General features: G+C 55.2%; 1 protein-coding gene across 1 annotated transcript; it reads left to right on the top strand.

Moving 5' to 3' along the window:
- Window positions 1-641: 641 nt before the first annotated feature.
- Window positions 642-8,884, top strand: PIF1 (PIF1 5'-to-3' DNA helicase). Its single transcript, XM_046007118.1, has 13 exons — window positions 642-693; window positions 1,373-1,949; window positions 2,772-2,904; window positions 2,996-3,121; window positions 3,236-3,389; window positions 3,480-3,594; window positions 3,672-3,778; window positions 5,123-5,262; window positions 5,627-5,733; window positions 6,420-6,507; window positions 6,649-6,794; window positions 7,441-7,632; window positions 7,843-8,884. Exons 2-13 carry the CDS (start codon window positions 1,392-1,394, stop codon window positions 7,900-7,902), a joined length of 1,926 nt encoding a protein of 641 aa, XP_045863074.1. The 5' UTR covers window positions 642-693; window positions 1,373-1,391; the 3' UTR covers window positions 7,903-8,884.
- Window positions 8,885-10,189: the final 1,305 nt, after the last annotated feature.

The raw sequence follows: 10,189 nt of genomic DNA, 5'->3' as shown, positions 1-10,189 counted from the left end.
TAAAAATAAATTATCCAGCATCCAGTGCAACAAAAGGGATAGGAATTCCCTGAAGACAGCGGCCCACATACTTCTTTGTACTCCCTGAGCACCTGGCGCAGGTCTTGGAATTCCCCACCAAAGGGCCTCAGCCCGGTGAGAGACAAATGCGCAAACCGACCCTTACACACGCAGAGAAAGATGGAAAGAGCAGGGGGGGCGATGGGAGTTGTGGGGGTGGTTACCTCGGGGTAGTCGGCGCAGGAGAGGGCAACCGCCAAGTTAAGGTAAACACGGGTGGGTGGGATCGGAGACTGCTTTTTCCAAAAGCCAAGTTCAGCCGCAGTGTGAGGGCTAGAACCGAGAAAAAGCATGTTGGCGGTGTTGTTCTAAAAACAAATCTTCAAGCGGCATTGGGTGACACAACACCACGCGTAGCCGAGCTCCGCCCCGTCCCACCGCTCCCGCTGGTGCACGAGATTTGGTGCGCTCGCCCACCACAATAAGCCTCCTCTCACCGCCGTGCAATTGGTACAGCCCAAGCTCTGGGAAAAGAAGCCCGTTGTCACGCCCCTGCCTCTGATTGGCTGGAGAATTTAAAGATCCGTCCGGTAATAGGGTGATTTTCTACTTCTAGTATTTGAAAGTTTCTGCTGCCGGAGGTTTACTAGCTGGCCGGCTCTGTTCAGCGTGCTCGTCCGAGGGCCGGTGCAAGTGAGTGTCCACGCGACCCCAGAGGTGGGAGACAGAGAGCCTGCTTTTTCAAAGCGTCTCTGCCGGGAGGGTGCAGACGAGTGGGTCAGATGGAGGAAACATGGTTTCCCGAGCTCCAGGGTCCCCTGCGATTTCCCCAGCCAAACATTCTCTACCCGGTGCCCACTTCGAGATGAGAAGGAAGAGTCAGGGCTTGGGAATCACACTAACCCTGACTCCTACCAGTCGTTGTAACCTCTCCCACTCTGTTTCCACTAATGTACACGGGGAATAGTGAGACTGACCTGGCTGCATGTAAACCACTGAACGTATCTGGAAGATAGAATGTCTCCTGGCTTATCTCTCCACTTAAGCTTCCCTTGCTTCCTTGGGAGAGGACTCGGGATTCCCTTGCCCGCCCTGGGCTTTTTGGAATCAGGCTTCTTTTTTGTTCCCGAGTCGGACAGCTGAGACTCGCTATTCCTGGGTGCATTTGACGCTGCCCCGTCCACCTCTCCGGAAAATACTGTGTAAGAGAGTAGTGTCTACGTGAATTTCGGTTGATCCCAGGTCCCTCTTGCCGTCTCCGTGACCTCTTTGTGTTACCAGTGACAGCTTCCGTGAACCTATATGGCCTTGACTGGGCTCCCTATTAGATCCACTGAGTCCTTATGACCCCGGCTCTCCGGACTTTTTGCAGATCTGCAGAGGCGGTGGCGATGCTGTCGGGCACCCAGGCAGCGCCCGCGGGATTCGAGGACGCGGAGCTGCGGTGCCGCGTGGCTGTGGAGGAGCTGAGCCCGGGCGGGCAGCCGAGAAAGCGTCAGGCCTTACGCTCGGCGGAGCTGAGCCTGGGGCGGAATGAGCGCCGCGAGTTGCTGCTGCGGCTGCAGGCGCCTGGGTCCGAGAGGCGGCCGCGCTGCTTCCCTCTGCGGGCCGCGCGTCTCTTCACGCGCTTCGCGGCGGCGGGACGCAGCACGCTGCGGCTCCCCACCGAAGGCGTCCCCGGGGCGGGCGCTGTGCAGCTGCTGCTCTCCGACTGCCCCCCCGACCGCCTGCGACGCTTCCTGCGTACGCTTCGCCTCAAGCTGGCCGCGGCCCCCGGGCCCGGGCCGGCCTCCGCCCGGTCGCAGCTCCTGGGACCGCGGCCCCGCGACTTCGTCACCATCAGCCCCGTGCAGCCCGAGGAGATGCAGCGTGCGGTGGCCACCCGGGTCTCGCACGCCAAGCCCGTGAAGCGGCCCGTGGAACCCCAGGCGGGAGCCGAGCCCGGCGCTGTGAGCACAGGAAAGGGGGGACGCCTCCCTGAGATGGAAGAGATCCAGGAAGCCCAAGTTGGGGGGTGGGGGGAGGTGGTGGCAGGACAAGGGAGGGGGTTGCTGGTTATCTCAGAGGAGATGCCCATCCAACATCTGAGCATGACAGAGATGTGGGAATTGTGCCTTTGTTTCTGAGTGCAATCCCTGAGTAAGCTAGAATAGGAAGAGAGAGCCCACCTCATGGTAAAAGAGAAAGAGAAGGAGGCCTAGGAAGGTGACTTCAGAAGAAAAAGTCGGAGACTGTCGGGCCTGGAGAAGGAGAGGAGCTCTTGGAGAGAAGTGGCCAGCAGTGTCAGGCGCAGCCAACAGGTCTGATCAGTTGGAGGGGACAGAGTCTAGAAGGTCTGACAGTGTTTGTGAACTGGGGCAGCTGGATCACAGACCACAGGGGTTTGAGACTAAGCGGGGGAGAAGATGGAGATGGAGCCAGGCAGGGTTTGTGACAGGAAGAGAAGTGAGAAGGAAGGACCTGTGAGAGAACCAGGAGATTTAGGGAAACCAGGAGACAGCCAAGGGAGGATCCAGACCCATACAGTGCAGTTACTAGGGCACCAGGGATCAGTGGAGACCCAGCCTTGAGCCTTTCCTCAAGGAGAGACCTGGCCTGGAGTAGTTATTGGTAAGATCTCCTGGGGAACCTAAACTGCCCATGGGCTTCAAGGAGTAAAACCAGCAGAGACACAAAGGGCTACCAGGCCTAGCATGGCACCCAGGCTAAGAAGGGAGGGGCAACGCCTAAGTGAGGGTAGGAAGCCCTAAGATAATCCTGTCCCCCCACAGGAAGCCCCAAGATGGCCCTTGCCTGTGAAGAGGCTGAGCTTGCCTCCAACAAAACCACAGCTTTCTAAGGAACAGGCTGCTGTGCTAAGGGTTGTCCTGAAAGGCCAGAGCATCTTCTTCACTGGGAGTGCAGGTAGTGGGGGGAGGGAGCATCGTGGGGGGTGGGGCAACAGTGATGGGGTAGGATGGAGGAGCAAGAGACCTTGACTTTACCCTCTGCCCAGGGACAGGGAAGTCTTATCTGCTGAAGCGTATCCTGGGCTCACTGCCTCCCACGGGTACTGTGGCTACTGCCAGCACTGGGGTGGCAGCCTGCCACATCGGGGGTACCACGCTCCATGCCTTTGCAGGTAAGTTGGGACCTCTGGGGCTTGAGCGGGAAGTCAGCCAGTCCTGTAAGATGGGAGAGGGGGCTCCGGGCTGAGACGTGGTTAGGGTCTCAGGCTGCATGGTGTCACTCACAGGCATCGGCTCAGGCCAGGCTCCCCTGGCCCAGTGTGTGGCCCTGGCCCAGCGGCCAGCTGTGCGGCAGGGCTGGCTGAACTGCCAGCGGCTAGTCATCGATGAGATCTCCATGGTGGAGGCCGACCTGTTTGACAAGCTGGAAGCAGTGGCCAGGTGAGTATGTGCAGCAAGGGCTGGGTTCTGGTGGTGTTCCATCTGGAACCTGGCCACCTCAGCTTCTAAAGTCCCCATGCTCCTATGCAGAGCTGTCCGGCAGCAGGACAAGCCTTTTGGAGGGATCCAGCTCATCATCTGTGGGGACTTCCTACAGCTGCCACCTGTAACCAAGGGCTCCCAGCCCCCAAAGTTCTGCTTTCAGGTATCACTGACCCTCTGGCCCTGCCCCCCGACAGGTGCCTGCTCTTCTCCCTGAAACCCCTATCCTGCCCCCACCAGGCCAAGAGCTGGAGAAGGTGTGTCCCAGTGACTCTGGAGCTGACCGAGGTGTGGAGGCAGGCAGACCAGAACTTCATCTCTCTGCTGCAAGCTGTCAGGCTGGGAAGGTGCGCCCTGGTGAAGAGAGAAGGGGGAAAAGTGCTTCATGGCCCCATAGAAGATGGTCACTCTCTGAGCACTGGGACCCTTTCTCCTCCAAGGTTGGGTCCCCATCACCCAGCACACGCCCAGGCACAGAGTAGGTGTCAGGAAAGTATGGGCACATGGGTACACAAGAAGAAATCAGAGATGTTAATACTCCTATTTCACAGATGCAGAAATGGGGCGTTCAAAGAGGTGAAGTGACTTGCCCCAAATTCCAGCCAGTAAGTGACTGGGCTGGGATTTGAACCTGGCCTGACTCTAAAACCCAAGTTCCTTCCACTCTTAGAGGCTATAGCGTCATTTGGTGAGGGAGAGGGTTTTCAGGCACCATCCCACCCCAACTAGGACAAAAGGTTGAAACGTCGTGACTATTCTAATGTGCGAGCAGGCAAGAGGCCAGGAAGGCCAACAGGGGCCAGAGTTAGGCCTTGAAAACCAGATTGGGACAGGAGGTGGTGGTAGTGAGGGGCTTTCTATGCTTAGGGGCCCCTGTCACAGATATATGAGGCAGGTAGGAAGGCACACAGCACACACCAGCATATGTGGGGAACAAGAGGAAGATTGAGTGGCAAAGCAGAGAGAGATGTAGGTCTTAAGTTGTTCCCCCACTCTCACGTGATTTGCCATCGCACCCGGGCTTCTCCATGTGGATGAAGGCTTGAGATAGAAACACAGGCTGGGGCACCTGTCTGGCTCAGTCGGAGGAGCAAGATGGTCTTGATCTTAGGATTGGGAGTTTGAGCCCCACATTGGGCATAGAGATTACTTAAATAAATAAATATCATTGAACATTATATCAGAAACTAATGATGTGCTATGCATTGGCTAATTGAGTTTAAATAAAAACAAACAAACTTAAAAAAGAAAAGAAACACGGGCGAGATTTTTGCCCCCAAGGCAGCAAGCAAGCAAGGTTAGAAGACTGTAGCCTGGAGGCCGTTCTGATGATAGGCTACCAGTGTGACAGGGTATCAACCTCAGTGCCTTATCGAGGTCCTCTGAACCTCTGGCCTGTGCTCACTCATCATATCCAACTTCCTCAGGAGCACTGGGGTGGGAGGGTGGCTAGGTCCTACCTGGGGACATTCACAGGGAAGGGTGCCTCCCCATGATCGTTCCCCATGTCTGGACTCCAAGTGGGGAAAGGCAAGTTGGCCAGCCTGGGGGCCAATACATTCTACCTTGGTGCCCCTTCCTAATCCCCAAGTCTGACCCATGCCTTATGGCTTGGGCCATTATCAGCCAGGTGCCCCACCTTCCCTGGTGTTCAGGTGGGCTCTGCCCTGACAGCCTACCCCCCCCTACAGGTGCTCAGACGAAGTGACCCGCCAGCTCCAGGCCACAGCCTCCCACAAGGTGGGGCGAGATGGGATTGTGGCCACAAGGCTCTGCACTCACCAGGACGATGTGGCCCTCACCAATGAGAGGCGACTGCAGGAACTGCCAGGTGAGCAGGGAACCAGGGCTGGTCAAAACCAGGTGAGAAGGGCCATCAGGCTGGTGCAGGTCTCCACCCCCACCTAACAGCCTGGGCCCTTGAGGCCATTTGGCTATTTAGACCCCCAACCTCTCTGGCCATAAAGACCCTTATATTTGCAGATGTAACTGTGACTTTGAGAGGCATGACCTTGAATAGGTCAAGGTCACTGAGCCAGTAAATGCTGGAAGTAAGATTTGAACCCAGGCCCCTGATTCCAAAGCCCCAGCTGTCCCCACTACCTCCTTCTACACCCTGGTCTAACACGTGGTTTTGGAAACTGAACCACAAGTCAGTGACTTGTAATCTGTTTGCCCAACTCTTTTTTTCCTAGGTGAGGTACACAGCTTTAAGGCCATGGACAGCGACCCTGAGCAAACTCGGACCCTGGATGCCCAGTGTCCTGTTAGCCAGATCCTTCAACTAAAGCTGGGCGCCCAGGTGAATGGGAAGCAGAGCCAAGACCTGGGGGGTCTGCGCTTCCCCGGTCCTTGCCCCTCAGCCCAGGCAGCTCTATAGCCAGAGGGCCCAGCTGTGACCCCAGTGAACTCCCTCCCTCCTGCTCCCACCCACCTTCTTGTCTTCAGCTTCCCACTGCTACTTCTTGCTAGGCCTGGGGCACCAGCAACAGTGCTTTGGACAAGCCCCTTCCCCTTGCTGAAGCTCAGTTTCTGCGTCTGTGTAGTGTGAGAGAGCCCTGCTTCTTCCCGTGATGTTGGGGTGGGCCAAATGGGAGACTTTCCTTAGGTTCTGAAGGGCACTTAAGTGTTGGAAGAGGGGTACAGGACCTGGGGCTATCCCTCACAGTTTTTGCCCATGCACATACCCCATAATAGACATGATCATTTTCAGAGCCCTGTGATGCCCGTTACCTTACTGCTCCTTACCCCCTCTTGCGGCAAACAGCAAATGTCATTCCCCTTTGACACCAGGGGCAACTGAGACTGGAGAAAATAAAGCAGCTTGCCACAGGGGTCACAGTCAGGCGGTGACGGAGTTAAGGATTAGGACTTTGCACCTCTCCAGGTGTTCTCCTAGCTTCTTGGAACTGTCCTAGCGACTGCTGGAGCTGAGGCCAAGTGTGGCCATGGCGGCTCTCCGTGACTCAAGTTCGCTTTCCCTTGCAGGTGATGTTGGTGAAGAACTTAGCAGTGTCCCGCGGCCTGGTGAATGGCGCCCGGGGCGTGGTCACTGGGTTTGAGACTGAGGGGAGAGGTAAGCAATGGGCCTACTGCGTCAGTTTGCAGCCTTGGGGTATGTGTGAGGAGAAGGCTAGGTTGGAGGGGTAAAGCCTGCTCCTCACCTCTGAGCCCTGAAGCAGGGCCAAAAGGCGGGGCTTCTCCACGCTTCCCTCAGGGCTGCCCCAGGTGCGGTTCCTGTGCGGAGTCACTGAGGTCATCCGCGCTGACCGCTGGACGGTGCAGGCCACCGGGGGCCAGCTCCTCAGCCGGCAGCAGCTGCCCCTCCAGCTGGCCTGGGCAATATCCATCCACAAGAGCCAGGTGAGCAGCCACTGTGGGGGATGGGGAGGGGCAGGGCAGATGGGGGACAGGATAGGCCTGGAGCATGTTCAAGGGGGTTCTTAAAGGCTTTATGGAGGTTGAGCTTGCCCTGGATGGAAAGTTTCAGACCAATGGTAGAATTAGCCTTTCTTTTGCACATTTCCCGTCCTCCTTCCTCTACCTTTCCCAGATATACACTCTCCCCTCTGTCATCTCCTTTCCTGCCATTGACTGAGCCACTACCAGGTATTAAATTTAATCCTGACAACTGTATGAGGTATAAATGTGATAATCGGTCCTGTTTTACAGAAGGGAAAACCAAAGCTCAGAGTGGTTAAGTAAGTTGTCCAAGGTCACACAGAGAGGGAGATACAGAGTCAGGATTCATTTCCATGCCTGTCTGACCCAGGCGTGAGCTCTTTCCTTTCACCCCCATCCCTCTACTCTAATCCTCAATCTGTGTCTCCTGGACCTGCGCCTACTCAGACACACAGCTGTTATCAATCTGTCTCTCTGCCTTGAGACTCTCCGGACTGGCTGAAGAGATCCAGGGGCAGTCTCTGGGCCAGCGCAGGTGGAATCAGGTTTTAGTGCACAAGGGATTTCAGGCTGAGCTGGTGCTAGCTCTGTCCCTCCATTCCCCCAGGGCATGTCCCTGGACTGCGTGGAGATCTCTTTGGGCCGTGTGTTTGCCAGTGGCCAGGCCTACGTGGCCCTTTCCCGGGCCCGCAGCCTGCAGGGCCTGCGCGTGCTGGACTTTGATCCCATGGTGGTTCGTTGTGATCCCCGTGTGCTGAGCTTCTATGCTGCCCTGCGGAGGGGCAGGGGCCTCAGCCTGGTAAGAGGGAGTCCCCTGTTGGTGGGTCATACGGCATGGGAAACCAGGAGCTAGGACAGAGGGAAGGCCAAGGGGCCATGGGGTTGGGGTGGCAGAGCCTTCTCCAGCTCTGTTGGGAGCAGGGGCAAGAGGAAGGAGATGCTGGACCCTGGGCTGTGGCCCTGGGGGACAGCATGAGTCCATGACTGGGTTTCTCTGTCTCCGATCCAGAAGTCTCCAAATGATGATGAGGCAGCCTCAGACCAGGAGAATGAGGACCCAAACCTTTGAGCCTCAAAGAGAAGACAAATGGTGGTCTCGCCTTCTACCTCCTCCCTAGTGGGCCAGGGCCCCTGGAGATAACTGGGGGAGGATAGCCAGTGTCTCTTTCTGCCTTCTGCAGGGCTCTCAGCCTCCTGGCAGGGCACAAGGGAGAGCACTTTCCACCCATTTGCCAGCTGTGCCTCAGTTTCTCTCCTTGCCCTGGGTGAGCTACTTCCAGGAATAGGAGAAACCCTTTCCGGGCCAGTTGGGAATGGGCCTATGGTAGCTCTTGGTGTTCTAGAACAAAGCTGTCTGTGAGGGCTGGCCCAGGGCCACGCGGTTGTGAATGGTGCTTTCTTGGAGCTGCAGAGGGGAGAGGCAGTGAAGACAGGTACTCCAGGAGCAGGAATAGGCTATAGGAGCCCTGGACTGGGAGACTCCGGGCAAGTACAGGCCCCAAACAGAGAAGGGACCTGGGGTCAGTGTCATAGGTAGGCCCAGGCCAGCACAGGCCAGCACAAACCCCTTCCTGAGCCTAACCTGAGAACACTCAATGCAAACCATGTGCCTGTATCTTAAGCTCCTTTTTTGGAGAAAAAAATAGTATTTAGGGGTATTGAGATGGATGTTCTCAGATTACATTTATTTAGGCCAAATAAACTTGTGAGTTGTATAAGGGCTGTGAGTTGAGTCATCTGCTCTCTTTAAGAAGGCATCCCTGCCTGGGACACGGGCTACACCTGTAGCCAGGGCCCTCTCCCCATGGGTGCACACAGAGGTGTTTGCTACATCATGACACCCTTATGTGAGTTTTTGTTAGGATCACTGGTTATTTGGAAAGCTGAGTTACCCGAGATTGGTGACTCACAATGAAATGAAAAGGTGAATCACTGTTGCCCAGGGGTCAGATAAGGACACAGAGGAGAATTCATATGGCAGGATATAGGCCTGTCATGACATCTGAATACTGGGGTCTTGGTTGCAGCTTTTTCACTTTGTGCCTTGCTTGGGTGGGGCTCCAGCTTGAATGTTGTGATGGAGAAGGGATCATTAACAAACCAGCTTCAGATGGGGCGCCTGGGTGGCTCATTTGGTTAAGTGGCTGCCTTTGGCTCAGGTCATAATCCCAGGTTCCTGGGACTGAGCCCTGCATTGGACTCCCTGCTCAGTGGGAGTCTGCTTCTCCCTCTCCTGCACCCCCTGCTTGTGCGCTCTCTCTCTCCCTCTGTCAAATAAATAAAATCTTAAAACAAAAAACAAAAAAGAAAAAAATCCCTAGCTTCAGCTGATCAAAGAGTCTGATGGAAATTGTTTAGGGGCCCTTGCAGTTTTGGCTAAAACTGGGTTCCCTGATTATGAATAAAATGTATCCTTTTTTTTTTTAAGATTTTATTTATTTATTTGACAGAGAGCAGGGATCCCGATGGAGGGCTCCTTCTTAGGATTCTGGGATCATGACCTGAGCTGAAGGCAGATGCTTAACTACTGAGCCACCCAGGCGTCCCCTTTAGTTTTTTTAAAAGATTTTATTTAGGGGCGCCTGGGTGGCTCAATGGGTTAAAGCCTCTGCCTTTCGCTCAGGTCATGATCCCAGGGTCCTGGGATCGAGCCCCGCATCGGGCTCTCTGCTTGGCGGGGAGCCTGCTTCCTCCTCTCTCTCTCTGCCTGCCTCTCTCCCTACTTGTGATCTCTATCTGTCAAATAAATAAATAAAATCTTTAAAAAAAAAGATTTTATTTATTTGAGAGAGAGAGAGAACAGCAGAAAGAGAGGGAGAAGCAGACTCCCACTGAGCAGGGAGCCTGATGTGGGGTTCGATCCCAGGGATCATGACCTGAGCCAAAGGCAGACGCTTAACCAAATGAGCCACCCAGGCGCCCCAGTAAAATGTATTTTAAATGTAAAATCAACAATGGTAGGAAGAGTGAAACCATGCTGGTTGCAGGAGGACGTGAAATCTGGGCATTTGAGGGAATTTATCCTTATCTTCCAAAGGCCAGCAGAGGCCCCAGCACACACAGCAGGTGTTCAAGGAGTGGAGACCATGGTTAGGGCAGCTCAGTGCTGTCGTTTATCAGAGGGCCTATAGCTATTCCCTGCGGGCTTCATGGAGGAAGCGGGGCTACAGCCTGTGGAGAGTTTGACTGATAGTCAGGGGACCGACCTGGCTTTCCACCTCATTTTGTCACTCCTCAGCTGTGTGATTTTAGGGATGTTACACAACCTCTCTGGGGGTTTCCTCATTTATAAAGTGCAGGTGGTAACTGACTTTCATGTAGGGTTGTCAGGAGCCCTCATTAACATGTATGAGCAC

The sequence above is a fragment of the Meles meles genome, chromosome 6, assembly GCF_922984935.1.
Source record: "Meles meles chromosome 6, mMelMel3.1 paternal haplotype, whole genome shotgun sequence".
Classification (NCBI taxonomy): Eukaryota; Metazoa; Chordata; class Mammalia; order Carnivora; family Mustelidae; genus Meles; species Meles meles.
The sequence above is the reverse complement of the archived record's forward strand: the minus strand, read 5'-3'. Positions and strand labels throughout refer to the sequence as shown.